At 42.8% G+C, this 20,322-nt stretch overlaps 1 protein-coding gene across 3 annotated transcripts in view; it reads left to right on the top strand.

Annotated features, from left to right (window-relative positions):
* fam135b (family with sequence similarity 135 member B) overlaps window positions 1–20,322 on the top strand; it is a 401,595-nt gene that overhangs the window by 241,177 nt on the left and 140,096 nt on the right. For all 3 annotated transcript variants that reach the window (XM_080194586.1, XM_080194584.1, XM_080194585.1), the window contains 2 exons: window positions 10,723–10,896; window positions 12,180–12,306. In XM_080194586.1, coding sequence (XP_080050712.1) covers window positions 10,723–10,896; window positions 12,180–12,306 — 301 coding nt within the window. The remainder of the gene's footprint in view (window positions 1–10,722; window positions 10,897–12,179; window positions 12,307–20,322) is intronic.

Here is a 20,322-nt window from a genome sequence, read left to right as displayed (position 1 = left end):
GATCTGAAGAGCAAGCAGCTTTAATCCACTCGTGTTTGTCAAAGAAACAGACTTATTCAAGATTTAATATTGTTCAGTTAATTGGACAGTATAGTACAATAATGAAATTTATGGTGGAGGTAAAGAGGTTGACTTGGCATCAAGTACATTTGGGACCTGCATGTAATTATGCTGAGAGATGTCTTCAATAAGTGAGATAGAAAATACTTGTGAAATTTACTTCTGGTGATTATCCACGAATTGATACTTTGGTGGTGTGCAAGATGGAGGACAGGTGACACTGAGGAGAAGTGATAAAGATGGATGCAAGGTTAATTTTTGTTGACTGCTTTGCAGAACTTGAGGCAGAAGGAGAGCTTGCCATAGACACATTTACTCCAAGTCTTATTGCTGTCTTGTCTGAAGTAATTCAGTCCATAATTTTCTATGTTTAATTTCCACTCTTGCTGGAGTCAATTGATCTTAACAAGATCAATAGTACAGATTTTGCAACCAAGCTCAGAGGTTCTAAGATGAAACATTCGTCAGAGTTCTCACTTCTGTATGTTATGTAATAGACCCTAGTGCAAAGTGAAAAGATAGCTCATCCTTGAAAAAATAGCCCGTCAACACTTATTGGCTTGGCACCCACTTGAGAATAGCTGTGAACACAAGCTACTTAATGGCTATTGAGGCTGTCCGCAGCAGCACTGCAGCAATAGTGTCTTAAGGAAAGGAGAGAGAAAATTTGGAAGGGATGGATCTCCCTCTTCGTTGGTGTATGCTGCTGTCTAGCACTTGTAGCACTTCTGCCATTGGTGATGACTACAATATTACAATATTCAAATCATCCTTTCGTGCTGTTGAAATAGTTCTGAGAGTGGACTAGATGTTTCTTTTACGAAGATGGCACATGGAATCTAAAATGGATAATAGCACGAGAGAAACATGTTACCATGCTTTTTGGCTTGGCATTGACTCCTCCTAGTATAGTTTGAACATTTGTCTGCAAGTAATCCCTGCTGAGAATACCAGGTTATGCTTGTCCCTGGTGGAAACTTTAATATGAAGTTGAGAACAAAAGCTAACGTACACACCAGTGTTGTTACTTACGACTGAACAAGAGGGAAGCAACAACAGATTTAGATCAATACTTTTATTTAATGAGGAAGGAAACTATATAAAATCCTAAAAGAAATGTTCACATTTAAAATTCATTTGTGTGGGGAATGAGTGACTTTGACAGATCTCTGGATCATGGGTGTAGACTGGTGGAATTAATGTCTTTTTGTTTGCTGCCTGTGAAATCCGTAATCATCAACCAAGTTGCTGATGGACAGACATTTCTGCCACATTACTGCCACTAATTGGGCTCTAAATTGGCCATCTAATCCAAAGAGGCCACAAAATGGCTGTCAACTGTTTACAATGAAAACAGGGAACTACAAAAGGTCGTGAATGTAACCCAGTCCATCAGCCTCCCATCCATTGACTCTGTCTACACTTCCCGCTACCTCTGCAAAGCAGCCAGCATAATTAAGGACCCCACACACCCCAGACATTCTTTCTTCCACCTTCTTCCACTGGGAAAAAAAACAAAAGTCTGAGGTCACGTACAAAATGACTGAAGAACAGCTTCTTCTCTGCTGCTGTCAGACTTTTGAATGGACTTATCTTGCATTAAGTTGACCTTTCTCTGCACCCTAGCTATGACTGTAACACTACATTTTGCACTCTCTCAATTCCTTCTCCATGAATGGTATGTTTTGTCTGTAGGGCGCGCAAGAAACAGTATTTTTCACTGCATGTTAACACATGTGACAATAATAAATCAAATCAAATGAATACATATAAACACTGATTTTTTTATCCATTATGAATATTGTTATCGTCCCTATTGAGAACAAAAAGCTAAAAAAAGCATACTTGCCAAGGTATCCTAACAAAGCAAAGATAGACGAGGACTGGAATTTTACATTGTTCATGCCAGCATGATCCTCTGGTCCCGCTGATGGCGCGTCTCTACTGCAGAGTTCCCAGTGGTAGGGTGTGCAGTCAGTGGGAAATCCCATCCACAGCGGCACAACCAGAAGATCCAAAGAGGAAACGGTGTGCCGTTGCCCGCCACGAGAAATATGCCACAGGGAGGCCAGAAAATCCTCTCCCAGATTTCACTTTTTGCAATGTTCATGCTGACAAATCAAGATCAATATAAACTAAAGGTAAAGTAACAGGAAAATTGTATTCAATAGAAACTATAAATTACACTTTAAATAGTTGATACAATAAAGATTTTGCTGATTTACTGACCCCTTCATACATGTGCAGCCGCAATTCTATCATCTTCAGGTAGGATTATACCCCCTTTCCTCAAACAGGACTTGGTGATTGAGTCACCCCTGACAACAGATTCAATCCAGCCCAGTTCCATAGATACAGTCACCACCAAAAGGACACACCTCTGCAGAACCTCCTTAGCTTTGTTGACAACATTCCTGATGGTGTACATTCCTCAGAGTCACTTTCACTGTAGCATTCAATAGCACCCTGGTACACTCTACGAGATGGCTATCAATAACTGAAACAGTAGCATTAACTTTAGGAATATAGTAATAGGACTAGCCCATCAAGTCCGCTCTATCATTCAGTTAACTCATGGCTGGTCATCTACCTCAGCTTTCCCCTGCTCTCCCCAGGTCCCATTATGTTATTAGGATCCTGAAATCTATTGATTTTTGTCTGAAACATACTCAATGATTCTCCCTCCACAGCCCTCTGGGGTAGAAAATTCCAAAGATTCATCACCCTCTGAGTGAAGAAATTCCTCCTGATCTCAGTCTTAATCTGTCTGTCTTTTATTCTGAGACTGTGTCCCTTGGTTCGAGACTCAGCAGACAGGAGAATCATCTGCCCTGTCACACCCCTGGAAGAATTTCTAATGTTTCAGTGAGATCAGCTCTCATTCTTCGAAGCGCCACAGAATATAGGCCTAGTTTTCTCAGTCTCTCCTCATGAGACAACCTGACCATCCCTATTCACCACCCCTGTTGCAAAACCCAATCTTTGAATTTTCATTCATTTCAACTATCTTACACACACAACTCTTTGCAAGCTGCCTGCTTCAACCCCTTGCTGAAAGCTAATCTCTGAAAGTTTCGGGTGTGATTTTACTGCACGTTCTTGCCATGCCCTATTCACATGATAAGCCAAATCTCTGTTCACTGCAGCAGGAAAATCGGACTTTGTGTTTTACTTCCCAACCAGCTTCAATTTCCTAAGCAACCTGAGATCACAGTCTGACTTCCCGGAAGTCTAATATCACAACCAGAAATTCAAAGTCACAACCACCCTTTCCCTGAAACATGACATTTTATCTTTATTCCAGGCAGGAACTGTCTCAACAAATCTGTCAACGTCCTTGGGGCTACCAGTGTCCAGAAGCTCAAGTGGACTCCCCAAGTAAACACAGTGGCTACAAGAGCTGGTCAGTGGCTAGGAATACTACAGTGAGTAACCCACCTCCCTAAAGCCTGCCCATCATCTACAAGGCACAAGTCAGGAGTGTGCTGGAATACTCCCCACATGTCTGCATGAATGCAGCTCCAACAACACTCAAGAAACTTGACACCATCCAGGATAAAGCAGCCAATTTAATTGGTACCATATCCACAAACATCCACTCCCTCCACCACTGACACTCAGTAGCAGCAGTGTGTACTATCTAATGATGCACTGCAGCAATTCACCAAAGATCCTCAGACAGCATCTTCCAAACCCATGACCACTTCCATCTAGAAGGACAAAGGCAGCAGATACATGGGAACACCACCACCTGCAAGTGCCCTCCAAGCCACTCACAATCCTGACTGGAAATATATTGCTGGTCCTTCACAGTCGCTGGGTAAAAATCCTGGAATTCCCTCCCTAACGACATTGTGGGTCAACCCACAGCACATGGACTGCGGCGCTTCAAGAAGGCAGCTCACTATCACCTTCTCAAAAGCAGTTAGGGATGGGCAATAATGCTGGCCAGCCAGCAATGCCTTTGTGCCACGAATGAATAATTAAACAAAAATCTAGCCTTTGAACTTGAAGTCAGTGAAGATAGTGGCTTGCAAAACATTTCACACCTTGGTCTTGCAAACAACAGGTTTTGTCTGAATATGTGAAGGGGAATAAAATTACATCAATGTAGATGTGAACACCTCATATGCAGCCTGTGACTGAGCAGAATTTGCTGCCAGAGTTGTTTGATCGAGTTATCCTACTGTGCACTGAATGCTAATTATAGCAATCATGGTAAGAAGTCTGACAACACCAGGTTAAAATCCAACAGGTTTATTTGGAATCACGAGGTTTAGAGCGCTGTTCATCCACCTGGTGAAGGAGCAGTGCTCCGGAAGCCCATGATTCCAAATAAATCTGTTGGAGTTTAACCTGGTGTTGTCAGACTTCTTATTGTGCCCACCCTAGTCCAATGCCAACATCTTCACCTTATACTAGTCATGAATTAGCATAGCCCTGATACGCCATTAATACTGTAACTCTGAGTTTAACTGTACTAGGTGTCATTTTAAATAATGTGAGGTTCACATTTTAATTGAACAAAATCCAAACCAGAGACTTGTCAGTATAACAGAATTAAGGCATCACAAAGTGTGACTGTCTATTAAGTGTCATGAAGATATGAAAATCTTATATTCAGAAATCTTAATGATACTAGGGACAGAAGATAATTTACAAGAATCTGTTTATTTATTCATGTCACAAGTAGGCTGACATTATCAGTGAAGTTACTGTGAAAATTCCTGAGTTGCCATACTCCAGCGCCTGTTTGGGTACACTGAGGGAGAATTTAGCATGGCCAATGCACCTAATCAGCCCATCTTTTGGACTGTCAGAGGAAACCGGAGCTCCCGGAGGAAACCCACATAGACACAGGGAGAACATGTGGACTCCACACAGACAGTGGTACAAGCTGGGAATCAAGCCCTGGTCCGTGGCGCTGTGAACACTGTAAGAAGTCCCACAATACCATGTTAAAGTCCAACAGGTTTATTTGGTGGCAAAAGCCTGTCGCTGTGAGGCAGCAGCGCTAACTACTGTGCCACCGTGCCACCATTCCATCCCTGCTTCAGTTAGGTACCAAGATTGCATTCAGGAAATTAACAGATGTGAGTTTGAATTGATTTTACTACATATGTAATGGTGCTGAAATGAATAGGATTCTGGGAATACAGTTCATTTTCTCTCTCAACATTAATTGACACCAAGCAAAGATTCTATTATTGTTGTGAGACTCGTTGATAATACAAGGCATAGTTTCATTAACAAGAGGAATAGGAAGGTTGTACAAAATGGACCCATTTATTATAATTATTTGTCTGAAGAAAATTTTCTAAGGTATTTGTGCTGCATTCCACCTTTTGTCTTCCTGAAAACTCATCATAGAAAAAGAATGATGTACTTGCAAGTCGACAATGAGGGGAATTTTCCTCTCAAAATGGCAAAGTGTCAGGTTCTGACTGAAAACCAGTGGACATTCAAACAAAGTTGAGGAGAAACTACTTCTCCCAAAGGGTTGTGAATCTGTGGAATTTGCTATCCCAAAGTGCAGTGGATGCTGGGACTGTGAGTAACTTCAAGGAGGAGGTAGATGGATTAGTAATGGATTGAAGAGTTATGGGCGGAAGGCAGGAAAATGGAGATGAGGAGCGTATCAACTATGATCGAATGGTGGAGCAGACTTGATGGGCTGAATGGCTTGATTCTGCTGCTATACCTTATGGACTTATGTTTCTCCCCAGAGAAGCAACCTGGTTTTCTCTCCAGATCTTCTGACACTTCATCAAAAAAAAAATCGGGGGGGGGGGGGCATGTTTCATGCCATCATAAGAACATAAGAAATAGGAGCAGGAGTAGGCCATCTAGCCCTTCGAGCCTGCCCCGCCATTCAATAAGATCATGGCTGATCTGTCGTGGCTCAGTTCCACATTCCCGCCCTCTCCCCATAACCCTTAATCCCCTCTCTCATCAAAAACCCATCAACCCGCGTCTTAAAAATATTTAGCGAGGCAGCCTCCACCACTTCAACGGGCAGAGAATTCCAGAGATTCACCACCCTTTGAGTGAAGAAGTTCCTCCTCAACTCTGTTCTAAACTGCCCCCCCTTTATCTTGAGGCTATGCCCCCTAGTCCTACTATCCTTTCTGAGCGGGAAGAGTCTCACCACCTCTATCCTATCCATCCCATTCATCATCTTATACGTCTCAATGAGATCTCCCCTCATTCTTCTAAACTCTAACGAGTACAAGCCTAATCTATTCAGCCTCTCCTCATAGCTCAACCCCCTCAACTCCGGCATCAGCCTAGTAAACCTCCTGTGCACTCCCTCCAAGGCTAAAATATCCTTGCGTAAGTACGGCGCCCAAAACTGCACACAGTACTCCAGCTGCAGCCTCACCAATGCCCTATACAGCCACAGCAAGACCTCCCTACTTTTATATTCAATCCCCCTCGCTATGAAGGCCAGCATCCCATTCGCCTTCCTGACCACCTGCTGCACCTGCAAGCTGGGTTTTTGCGACTCATGCACAAGGACCCCGAGGTCCCTCTGCACCGTCGCCTGCTGCAGTTTTTCGCCACGCAAGTAATAATCCTTCCTACCATTATTCCTACCAAAGTGGACCACCTCGCACTTGCCAACATTAAATTCCATTTGCCATTTCCTGGCCCATTCGCCCAGCCTATCTAGATCCTTCTGTAGACTCTCCACACCCTCCGCACAATTTGTCTTTCCACCAATTTTGGTGTCATCAGCAAATTTCGACACCCTACACTCGGTTCCCTCCTCCAGATCATCTATATAAATGGTAAATAGCTGGGGCCCCAGCACCGACCCCTGGGGCACTCCACTAGTCACCATCCGCCAATCCGAATAGCACCCATTGACCCCCACTCTCTGCCTCCTATTTGACAACCAGTCCTCTACCCACGCTAACACCCTACCCCCAACTCCATGCCTCCTGACCTTCTGTAATAACCTCTTGTGAGGTACCTTGTCAAACGCCTTCTGAAAATCCAGAAAGACCACATCCACCGGCTCTCCTCTATCCACCGCCCTAGACACATCCTCATAGAACTCCAGTAAATTTGTCAGACATGACTTCCCTTTAAGGAAACCGTGCTGTGTCTGCTCTATCATGCAGTTCCCCTCAAGATGCCATTTTTGAAGGGTGGGCCCTAAAGACGCCAGCAAGGTTGGCTCCACAAAGATGGGGGCACCATTTTTTAAGGATGCCCTGATTGCATCATTAATATGACAGCCTGCATCCTCCCCCCTACAGAAATCGGGGATCTCCCTCCAAACAATCATCACTGGCGATCCGCCCCCCTCTCCTCCCCCCATTAGTAATCTGGCCCTGCTCCTTCGCTTGCTCCTTGGCAGTGCTAATCTGGCAGTGCCAGGCCACTGCCCCACGATGTCCCTGACCACCATACTGGCCTCCATACCTCCAGCTTGGTCATTTCCACTGCTGACTCCATAGAACACGGTAAGGAGTCTCACAACATCAGGTTAAAGTCCAACAGGTTTATTTTGTAGTAAAACCCACAAGCTTTTGGAACGCTGTTCCTTCGTCAGGTGAGTGGAGAGTTCTCGTCAGGTGAGTGGAGGGTTCACCTGAAGAAGGAACAGCGTTCCAAAAGCTTGCGGGTTTTACTACAAAATAAACCTGTTGGACTTTAACCTGGTGTTGTGAGACTTCTTAGTGTGTTTACCCCAGTCCAACGCTGGCATCTCCACATCACAATTCCATAGAAACCCTACAGTGCAGAAAGAGGCCATCTGGCCCATCAAGTCTGCACTGACCACAATCCTACCCAGGCCCTACCCCCATATCCCTGTATATTTACTCACTAATCCCTCTAACCTATGCAGCTCAGGACACACACTAAGGGGAAATTTTAGCGTGGCCAATCAACCTAACCCGCACAACTTTGGACTGTGGGAGGAAACCAGAGCACCTGGAGGAAACCCACGCAGACACGAGGAGAATGTGCAAACTTCACACATGCAGCGACCCAAGCTGGGAATCAAACCCAGGTCCCTGGAGCTGTAAAGCAGCAGTGCTAACCACTGTGCTACCATGTCGCCCTGATTCTCGCCGGTGTAATGTCATGTGGGGAGTTGGAGGGACATCCAACATCTCCAGAAGATACAGCATTTTTAAATTGGCGGCGATGTAGTCAGAGTCACGCTCAGTGAGGGCATGAATCAGATTATTTGCTGGTCTTCAGCGCAAATCTCATCATGGCCCTCTCGTGGAAGTTAGCGGCCATAACGGGATAAGCTGCCGTCAAAGATCCTGGCCATTATTTGCCATTTTGGATGTTGACATGGCTGAACAATGATTAAGAAGTTAAGCAAAGAGGCTTATCAACATTAGACAAACTGAAATCAATCATAATTGTGCAAAATCCAGTGCTCAATCTCCCATATTGCAGACTTTCAAAACTAAGATTCACCACGCAACCACAGGGTTTTTGATTTATCATGATTTCTTTGCTACTCCTTTTGATCTTGCTGCCATGTTGTAATATGAGATTTTTAAGTTGATTTGATGTATTATTGTCACATGTATTGGTATACAGTGAAAAGTATTGTTTCTTACATACTATACAGACAATGCATACTGTTCACACAATACATAGGGGAGTAGGAAAAGAGAGAGTGCAGAATGTCGTATAACAGTCATTGCTAGGGTGTTGATAAAAAATCAACTTAATATATAATAGGTTGTTTCAAAAGTCTGTTGGCAGCAGGGAAGAAGCTGTTTTTGAGTCGGTTGGTATGTGATCTCAAACTCTTATGTCTTTTTCCGATGGAAGATGGTGGAAGAGAATATGTCAGGGATACGTGGCATCCTTAATTATGCTGGCTGCTTTAGCCAGAATCAATGGATGAGAGGCTGGTTTTGAGTGATGCCATGCGCTATGTTCACAACCCTTTGTAGTTCCATGCAATCTTGGTCAGAGCAGGAGCTATACCAAGCTGTGTTATATCCGGAAAGGATGTTTTCTATGGTGCACCCAGAAGAATAGCTGAGAGTTATACTGGATATTCCAAATTTCCGTAGCCCCCTGAGAAAGTAGAGACATTGGTGCGTTTTCTTAACCATAGGCCTGAGTCACTGAAATTCCTTATACTTCTTTCACTATTGCTTATGCTTTCTGTCAGCAACATCTCAGCTGAAACAATGTAAGTGTGCATCTGAAATAGCAGAAATATCCTCAGTGGATTCATTTCAGATTTCCAAAAGGCGTTTGATAAGGTGCCTCATAAAAGGTTGCTACAGAAGGTTAGAGTGCATGGAGTTAGAGATGTTAGAGTGGATAGAGGATTGGCTGTCTAATAGGAAGCAGAGAGTTGATATCAATGGGTACTATTCTGGTTGGCGATTGGTGACTAGTGGAGTGCCGCAGGGATTGGTGCTGGGGCCTCAACTGTTTACCATTTACATAGATGATCAGGAGGAGGGGGCTGAGTTTAGGGTGACGAAATTTGCCGACACGAAAATGAATGGAAAAGCAAATTGCGTGGAGGGTGTGGAAAGTCTGCAGAGAGATCTGGATAGGCTAAGCGAGTGGGCGAGGACCTGGCAGATGGAGTATAATGTTAGCAAGTGAGAGGTTATCCACTTTGGCAGAAATAATATTAGAACGGATTATTATTTAAAAGGCGAAAAGCTGCAACATGCTACGGTGCAGAGGGACCTGGGGGTCCTTGTGCACGAGTCGCAACAACCCAGTCTGCAGGTGCAGCAGGTGATCAAGAAGGCAAATGGAATGCTGGCCTTTATAGCGAGGGGGATAGAATATAAAAGTAGGGAGGTCTTGCTGCAACTGTACAGGGTACTGGTGAGGCCGCAGCTGGAGGACTGTGTGCAGTTTTGTTCGCCACACTTGTGCAAGGATATATTGGCCTTGGAGGGAGTGCAGACGAGGTTCACTAGGCTGATACTGGAGATGAGGGGGTTGGCCTATGAAGAGAGGCTAAATAGACTGGATCTGTACTCGTTGGAGTTTAGAAGGATGCGGGGGGATCTTATAGAGACATATAAGATAATGAAAAGGATGGATAGGGTAGAGAGATTCTTCCCGCTTAGAAAGGATAACAGGACTCGGGGACATAGCCTCAAGATTAGAGGGGGGCAGTTGAGATCAGAGTTGAGGAGGAACTTCTTCACTCAAAGGGTGGTGAATGTCTGGAATTCTTTGCCCGTTGAAGTGGTGGAGGTTACCTTGCTGAATATATTTAAGTCACGGGTAGATAGGTTTTTGATAGACAGGGGAATTAAGGGTTATGGGGAGAAAGCGGGAAAGTGGAACTGATCCACTTCAGATCAGCCATGATCGTATTGAATGGCGGGGCAGGCTCGAAAGGCCAGATGGCCTACTCCTGCTCCTATTTCTCACATTCTTATGGATCCTGAGCACCAGAATTAAGCAAATCCAAGCTCATTCCGTCTCTGTAACTGTGATTCTCTATTTGCACAAACTGAATAATTATAATTTATTTGCTAACTTAATTCACAGTGAATATAGTATTTTTTTTGAATACTTTTGCTTGGACATAGATCATTGCGGGATTTTTATGAACACTTTTGCCCAATGCAAAATAATCCTGATAAGAACGATGTCTCCCAATGGCATCTGAAAATCTTTTTCTCTGTTTGCTTGCAGATTGAATGACATTGCGGGAATACCTTTGATCAGCAGCCGAAGGCTGGGTCTTCACTTTCATCCCAGGAGGGGGTTACACCATCATGTACCTGTCATGTTTGACTATTTCCATCTCTCTGTCATATCCGTTACAGTGCATGCGTCGCTTGTTGCTTTGCACCAGCCCTTGATAAGGTACAGTAGTGACCTTGACTGTGTTACCTTCTGCATGTTTTAATGGGGTGTCTCAAACGAAAATTAAATAATGATCACCTAGTGCTCCAAACAATTCTCAGTGTAATAACTGAAGTGTGAATCTTTCTGAAGGAGTATGCCATTTGATATAACTGCTGCAGGAAAGAGGTTGACGTACTTTAACTATCTGTTTTGCCAAGAAGTAGCAGAACTGTTGAGAGGCGATGGCCTCGTGGGATTATCACTCGATTATTAATCCAGAAACTCAGCTAATGTTCTGGGGACCTGGGTTGGAATCCCGCCATGGCAGATGGTGAAATTTGAATTCAATAAAAAAAATCTGGAATTAAGAATCCACTGATGACCATGAAATAACTGTCAATTGTCAGAGAAACCCATCTGGTTCACTAATGGCCTTTAGGGAAGGAAATCTGCCATCCTTACCTGGTCTGGTCTACATGTGACTCCAGTACGGTGGCATAGTGGTTAGCATTGCTGCCTCACAGCATCGGGAACCTGGGTTCAGTTCCATTTTCGGGTGACTGAGTGGAGTTTGAACATTTTCCCTGTCGGCGTGAGTTTCCTCCGGGTGCTTTGTTTCCTCCCATTATCCAAATTAAGTTGATTGGCCATGATAAATTGCCCCTTAGGGTCATGGAATTAGTGGGACAAGTATGTGAGATGACAGGGATATGGCCTGGCCGGATTGTTGTTGGAGCAGGCTTGATGAGCCAATTGGCGTCCTTCTGCACTATAGGAACTTGATGAACTTAAGGTCATACCTACTTATACCATCATTGTAAGAATCTCACCCGATCTCCAAGCAGAAACAATACTTTGTCCGTAAGTACCTGACAGAAGAAATGCAGCCTTGGCTTATGTCAGACTTTGTGGATAACTGTGGAGCAGTGTTGATTGAAAAATCAAATCATATCTCTGATTAATTTGCCGAAAATGTTAGGAAATTTCTTTTTAAGACAATCAGGCAAGATCTATGTTTGTTTAAGCAAACCTACAAAGCTTACACCCTCTTTCCCCACCAAATCCTGCTGTTCGTGACACCAAAATGTTGTTGCAGAGTTGAAGAAGCTGTGCAGCATCTGCCTCGTGATGTATCTGACCTGGGGGAATGACAGAAGATGAAACTTTCCCAGTCTTACCACTCCGATTTAAGGAGCAGAAACAGAATATCATTTCCCCCTCACTCACACAAACCTATGGCTCAGAAAGTGGAATAAGTTGTATAAATTCTTCATTTCACTGGAAATTTTTCTGTCTCTTAGTTTCCCTCGACTAAGCAAGGGGTCGTGGCTTGGTAAAAGTGGTCCAGAGATGGAACCGGATGTATCAAATCTCACCCTTGAAAACCTCATGTTTGGGTCTAGCTACTACAAACAACTTACTGTTGAGGTAAGAGAGTTTTCACGTCAGCTTTTGCTGGAGGATGTTTTTGAATGCCTTGTTTAGTGCTGGATCTACAAATCACTTCTCACTTATGCATTCGCCTTAACTGATCGGACCTGGGTTCAATCCCCGCCTTGGGTCACTGTCTGTGTGGAGTTTGCACATTCTCCCTGTGTCCGTGTAGATTTTGTCCAGGTGCTCCAGTTTCCTCTTACAGTCTAAAGATATGCAGGTTAGGTCTATCAGACATGCTAAATTGCTCCTTAGTGTTCCAGGATGCATAGGTTGGAGGGATTAGCAGAGTAAATATGTCAGGTTACAGGGATAAATCCTGGGTGGGATTGTTGACAGTGCAGACTCAATGGGCCGGATGGCCTCCTTCTGTACTGTAGACTTTCAATGATGCCATGATTCTATGATTGTTTTTTGTGGGATATCGTAAGTATGTTCAAGTCGTATTGTGATTGATTTGATTGAAATGCTTCCCACTTACCTATCAAACTCAAAGAAACCAGGGTTTAATGAGCATGAGGAACTTAAAGCAATTAATATTAGTGAAGAAAAATGTTCTGGATAAATTAACAGGATTAAAATTTCTTGGACCTGATCGTTGACATACGATTCTAAAAGATGGCTGCAAAGAAAATGGACGCATTTATTTTTAATCTCCCAGCATTCCCTTAAATTAGAAATGTTCTCATGAATTGAAAGGTAACAAATGTACCACAGCAATTCAAGAAGGGAGAAAGTGAAAACAGGAATCTATAGGCCAGAAGCCTCACATCAGTAATCTGGAAAATGTTAGCAGCTACAGTCAGGGATGTAGTAAAAGGACACTTAGAAAATCATAATCTAATTAGCAGGGTCAACACTGATTTAAGAAAGGGAAATCATGTTTTGCAATCTATCTTTGAGGATGTAACTAACAAAGTGGATGTGTGGAAACTAGTGAATGCAGAATAGTTAAATCTATTGAAGGTTGAAGTTGAAGGTTGATGAGATTGGGGGTTATATATTAGTTTGGACTAAAGATTGGTGAACTATTATCAAAAAGAGAGTTGGAACAAAAGAGTCATTTTTGATTGACAGCTCATAACCATTGGGATATTACAAGGATGACACTGTTTCCGATTTCATTGTGTCCATGAGACACACACCCTCCCTCAGCCCTCATCTATTTAAACTGCTGACCATCGAGCATCACCTCCTGGTCCTTAGGTTAGCTGATACTATTAATGTCTCTATCTTGATCTTCAGATGCTGTCCACATTTCCTTTATATCTGTTGCCATCACTTTTTTTTTCAAATAAACAGCACTTGACCCCAATATCTCTGCAATACCATCCTTTCTCCTGCCTCTTTTTCCATCCAGTGTCATGAACCTTCCAGTGACCTATCCATCTGTTCCAGAACTCCATATCTGAATCCCCACAGTCAGGTTTCTGCTCTGCCACAGTACAAACATGGCTTTGATAAAATGATATCCTATGTAATTTTGACAAAAGTATACATTTCCTCTTCCATCCTTTCTAACCTATCTGCAGCTTTTGACACAGCTGTCTGTGATCTGCTCCTCCAATGCCTCACCACTGTCATCCAACTGGCAGAGACCATTCTTGCTTTGTCTGTTCTTACCCATATACTCACAATCATAGCCAAGACTATCAATTGTAATTACTTCTCTTCCCACTGCTGCATGGTGTCAGGAAAATCAGATTTATTTTTTGCAATATCTCTATCATGTTGTCATATACTGGGAAACAAGCTTGTTGCGGTCTGACTGGTTTAATTGAATTGGAATCCAATGAACTGCAAAAGTCAAACATCAATATAAGAGATTTGAGGCAATAATGTCAGTTTGGAGCCGATGGGTTGAAGGGCCTCTTCTGTGCTGTATGATTAATGTAGTGATGAACAGAGAGCCAGGAGAGCTTGAACAGGAACTTACATTAGGCAAATAACAGAAGTGGCTTAAAGTTAGCTGTTGTATTTCAAAGGAACATGTAGAACTGAAACATTGTAAATAGATAATGCAAAATAGTGTGAAATTAATTTTAATGTTGAACGCATGGTTGATCAAAGGGAAATAAACAGATTTTAGAAAAGATTGAAGATTGTGTGATGAGATTTTGAACAAGACAGATTGTGGATGAAGCCAGACCTGTGAACATGAGTTTGCTGTTACCCTCAAACATCACACGAAGAGACATAGGGCATTATGTGGTAATATTGCAGGAATTTTATGGTTTAGAAAATATGTAAGGACTATTGTCATCAAAAGGGGTTTTAGCCCTTGAGTTTATTTTGCAAAACATGTTTAGAAAATGTTTGAAAAGTGCTGTTAACCGTATAAAGCTGTCCTTTGTTTGAAGTGTTTTTTTTTCTGTGTTGTTGTAAATGTTTAACTTAGACCAATCACGATAATTTTATGTTAAGAGTTATTTATCTTGACTCCAGGAAAGATCCTTGTAATACACAGATTGCAAAATTGTTCTGGCAGCTGATTCTAGTTTCTCTTTGGGATTTAGACAACCTGACACCTATCATCTGTTGCGTAATAACAACTGTTACTTCTGGTGCACCCTCTTGTTTCTCATGACAACGCCATCCAAAAGCATAGCATTAGTTTTCACACATATGCTGATCACACCTCACACTACCACATCGCACCTCTCTCGACTTTGTCTCTGTTGCTAAACCTGCTTATCCGGTGCTAGAATAGCAGAAATTTCCTCAATTGAATATTGGAAATACCAAAGGCATTCACTTTGGTCCCTGATCCAAACTCCATTGCCAAGATTCCAAATTCACTCCTTTGTCTGCCGACTATCTGAGATGAAACTAGATTGTTTTCAAGACTGGTCTCATATTTGACTCCAAGAAGAGCTTCCTGCATCATCACCAAAACCATTTATCCACCTCCATAACATTGTCTAACTTCATCTTTGTAACAACTCATCCACTGCTTAAATTCTCATGCATGCTTCTGTTATAGCACCAGAGATAGTACTTAGGTGAAAGGGATCAAAGGATATGGTGGGAAGGCGGGTTCAGGCTATTAAGTTGGATGATCAGACATGATCATAATGGATTACAGAACAGGCTCTAGGGCCAAATGGCCTCCTGCAGCTACCATGTTGTATGTTATCCCAAGACTTGGCTGTTCCCAATGCAGTCTTGGCTGGCCTTCCACATGCTACTGTCTGTAAACTCAAGGTCCTTCAGAACCCTGCTGCTCATATCTAGTCTCTTTCAAAAGATCCAACACATCAACCTTGTATTTGCTGAGCCACTTTGGCTCCTGGTCAAGTATTGCCTTGATTTTAACATTCCCATCTGGGTTTCCAGATCCCTCTAGGTTCTCACCCTCCCCCTCCAAAATCTAGTTCTAAGATGTGGTGCTCATCCAATTCTGACCTTGTGACTATCCTGAAATGTAGTTTTTCCACCATTGTTGTTCCTACAGCTGCTTCGGCTGTACGCTCTGAAATTCCCTTCCTAAACCTCTCTGGCTTTTTATCTTTAAGCTTAAAGTCTACCTCTTCCACCAAGCCTTTGGCCACCTGCCTCATTTCATCTCATGGCTCAGTAGGCAAAATTTTCCCATTTTCTTTGAAAAACTCAGATGGGAAAGTGGTGTTTAGTTGTTGGCTGCACTGCTGGCTTTTCCAACTATAATTGCTGACACATAGTCAAAAAAAAAATCAAGGAGGTGGGTCTCATAATGTCATGCTGGCAAGGTGGGGGGAAGGGCTTTGAATGAGCTATTGGAAAGACTGATTTATGCCCCCATTGTCACTTAAACCCATTGAAAATGGAGGTGTAAAACCCTGGCTGGTATCTAATTTTGCCTCATAGCGCTCCCATGAAGTGCCCTGTTGTATTACACTAATGTAATATATAAGTGGCCGTAGTTCAATGCTTCAGCCTCTGTTATTTGCAATCTGTATCAATAATTTCAATGAGAGGCCCAAGGAGTATATAGTTACTGACAACACGTAGCTAGTGAGGAGGATGCAGAGAGATTACAGGAATATAGTGAGGTTAATGTTGGACAACAAGGTGGAAAATCAAGTAGAATATGGGGAAATTAGATCACTTTGGTGGGAATGGTAGAAGAGCAGTTTATTTTGAAAAGAGGAGAGGCTGGTAAGTACTGTAATGCAGTTGATTTGGTTCTCCTTATACATGAATCATAGAAACTCAACATGCAGACACTGGAAGCAATTAGGAAGGTAAGTAGTGGATGCAAATTTTTGGCTCTTCGCACCAGTGGGATTTTCTGGTTCCAATGACAGCGCAGCACTGTCACATATTTCCCGTGGCTTGAGGTGGATTCAATGGGAAATCACAATGACAATGGTGGCAGCAGATGCCACCAGCCAGCCAATGGCCCTGCCACCGTGAAAAAATTCTTTCTGCTTGTATCAAAGGCTTGGTATGGCTCCTGATCTGCCCAGGACCACAAAGGACTGCAAAAGGTCATGAATGTAGCCCAATCCATCACGCAAACCAGCCTCCCATTCATTGACTCTGTCTACACTTCCCACAACTTTGGCAAAGCAGCCAGCATAATTAAGGACCTGACGCACCCCTGACATTCTCTTTTCCACCTTTTTCCTTCGGAAAAAAGATACAAAAGTCTGAGGCCACGTACCAATCGACTCAAGAACAGCTTCTTCCCTGTTGCTGTCAGACTTTTGAATGGACTTACCTTGCATTAAGTTGATCTTTCTCTGCACCCTAGCTATGACTGTAACACTACATTCTGCACTCTCTCGTTTCCTTCTCTATGAATGGTATGTTTTGCCTGTATAGCACGCAAGAAACAATACCTTTCACTATATGTTAATACATGTGACAATAAAATCAAATCAAATGAAAACGGCGGGGAGAGGCCAGAGAATTCTGGCGACTGTGTCAGCCTGCATTGTAAGACAGTTGTATAAGAGCAATTGGATGTCTTGCTGCAATTGTACTTTTATCTCCTTATCTAAAGAAGTGTATACTTGAGTGAATTGGAAATGCAATGGAAGTCCTAGGATGAAAGAGTTGCCACATTAGGTGCGATTGAGTAAAATGGGATTATGTTCTCTGGTGTTTCACAAAATGAGACATGGTCACATTAAAATATATAATGTTTTGAGAGAGCTTGACAGAAGAGGCTACTTCCCCTGGCAAGAGCGTCTAGTTTACGTTGGTACAAATGGTCAGCTATTTACGATCAAGTAAAATGGGAATGTGGAATTGAGGTTGAATATTAGCCATGATCTTATTGAAGGCAGAGTAGGTTCAAGGAGCAGAATGACCTCATCCTGTTTTGATTTTGTATATTCTTTTGCCCGATCTTAATTCCCCGATGTTATTGACAAATATCTAAGGTGATGATCTCTCCACATTGAGATCCAACTGCCATAATTTCGCCTATTCACTTAATCTATCAAATGCTCTTTGCAACTCCCGTTTGTCAGCTGAATCACCTATTATGTGACCTAACACAGTGTTGTTAGTGAACATAGGTGCTTGGGTTTCCTTCGGGTGCTTCTAGGAGTGCGGAAAACCAAACCATTGGTAAGTGGATGAAAAGCCTAATGCAAATCACTGGAATCACTTCTAGTCACAGACTGCCAAGTGGAATACATGCCCATGACTTGTACACCTCTTGTCTCCTGAACCTTAACTAAATCAGGGGAGTTTGTTACCTTCTGGGCGGCATGGTGCCACAGTGATTAGCACTGCTGCCTCACAGTGCTAGGGACCCGGTTCAATTCCGGCTTTGGGTCACTGTCTGTGTGGACTTTGCACATCCTCCCTGTGTTTGCAAGTGTTTCCTCCGGGTGCTCCGTTTCCTCCCACAGTCCAAAGATGAGCGGGTTAGGTTGATTGGCCGTGTTAAATTGACCCTAGTATCAGGGGGATTAGCAGGGTAGATATGTGGGATTGCATACGGGAATAGGGCCTGGGTGGATTATGGTCAGTGCAGATTTGATGGGCTGAATGGCCTCCTTCTGCACTGTAGGGATTCTGTACTTCTATACTAAATCACTTCCCAGATCATCCAATTACTGTTTTTGCTAATGACTTTTTACATGGAGCCTTACTGATGTACCTGTAAATCCATTTAAATCATAGAAATCCTGATAGAGCAGAAGGAGGCCATTCAGCTCATCAACTCTGCACCGACCTTCAGACAGAACATCTTACCTAGGCCCTATCCCCGTAACACCATATATTTACCTCACTAATGCCCTCACCTAAACATCTTGGGACACTAAGGGGCAATTTAGCGTGGCCAATCCAGCTAACTTGCACATCTTTGGACTATGGAAGGAAAGTGGAGCACCCGGAGGAAACCCGGGCAGAGACAGGGAGAACATGCAAACTCCACAGTCACCCAAGGCCGGAATTGAATCTTGGTCCTTGGTGCTGTGAGGCAGTAGTACTAACCATTATACCACTGTGCTGCCCCACATTTTGTTATTCTCCATGTTAGTGACCTTCTCAAAAGAATTGATGAGGCTATTTTCATTTACCGTTTACAAACCCATTTTGTTTCTCTGATCAGTTAATTTTTGACGAAATGTTCAGTCACTCTGAGTGGGATTTTACAGCCTTGCTAGTCCTGAAACCATACAATCCCTCCTGAGGTCAGTACATCTTTCCATTGTCCGCCTCTCTCCCGCTCCAAACCCCATGGTGGGAGCGGCGGTAAAATTCTAGCCTCTACATCTAATGACAGATTCCTTTACTTCACCGCAATAAGTGTTACACTAATAGACCTATGATTTCTTGGCTTCTCTCTCCCACACTCTTGTTTAATACTTGATTGACTTTGACAATTTTCTCATCCAAGGAGACAATTTCGGAATTAGTGAATTTGTGAATGATCATGTCTGAAACATCTGCTATTTCTTCACTTACATTTTTTCACACCTTGGGTTACAAACCATCAAGTTCAGGAAATGTGCCAATTTTTGGCTTGCTTCTTTGTTCCATTTATAAGAACATAAGAACATAAGAAATAGGAGCAGGAGTAGGCCATCTAGCCCTTCGAGCCTGCCCCGCCATTCAACAAGATCATGGCTGATCTGTCGCTGCTCAGTTCCACTTTCCTGCTTTCTCCCCATAACCCTTAATCCCCTCTCTTATCAAAAACCCATCAACCCGCGTCTTAAAAATATTTAGCGAGGCAGCCTCCACCACTTCAACGGGCAGAGAATTCCAGAGATTCACCACCCTTTGAGTGAAGAAGTTCCTCCTCAACTCCGTTCTAAACCGCCCCCCTTTTATCTTGATACCAAATCCCAGGAAGTTGAAAAATAAGCCCCTTGACTTTGTTATTCTTTGTTATTTCACTGGTACTTCATCGTCTTCCTTCACCATGACAATTAATTCTCAATAATCCATCAACAAGTCTGCCACTTCTCCACTTTTAATTAGAGTAATGCATGCAACTATCATTAAGGAGTCAGAGCTAGCCTTAGCGATAATTTTTCTGGACATACATGCACAATCCTTTAATGTTAGTATTGATTTCCCTTGTATCCATTTTTGCAGCTCTTGCTACTTTCTTTGCACCTATCTTAGTTGGGGGGGGATTGTCACTTTTTTTTACTCTTGACTAAGACCATTTAGTTTTATACTCTTTTGAGTCTATCAAATAAACAAATAGTCAAATTAACAGATTAATTGATCTTTTTTGCTGAATGTAATTGCTTAAAGCTTCAGTACATGTAGGTGCGTAAATATTTCAGCTGCAAGTCGAAGGAAATCAATTTTTCAAAATTAATTTTGATGGGATGTGGGCATCGCTGGCTGGGCCAGTATTTATTGCCCATCCCTAACTTCTTTCCATTTCAGAGGACATTTGAGAGTTGCTCTAGAATTGCATCTAGGCCAGATCAGGTAAGGATGGCAGATTTCATTCCCCAAAGGGCATTAATGAAACAGATGGATTTTTTTTTCACAAGAATCAACAATGGTTTCATGGTCATCATTAGTCTTTTAATTCCAGTTTTTTAT

Source organism: Carcharhinus amblyrhynchos, chromosome 8 (genome assembly GCF_965287045.1).
Source record: "Carcharhinus amblyrhynchos chromosome 8, sCarAmb.v2.hapA, whole genome shotgun sequence".
Lineage (NCBI taxonomy): Eukaryota > Metazoa > Chordata > Chondrichthyes > Carcharhiniformes > Carcharhinidae > Carcharhinus > Carcharhinus amblyrhynchos.
This window is presented reverse-complemented; position numbering and strand designations above follow the sequence as displayed.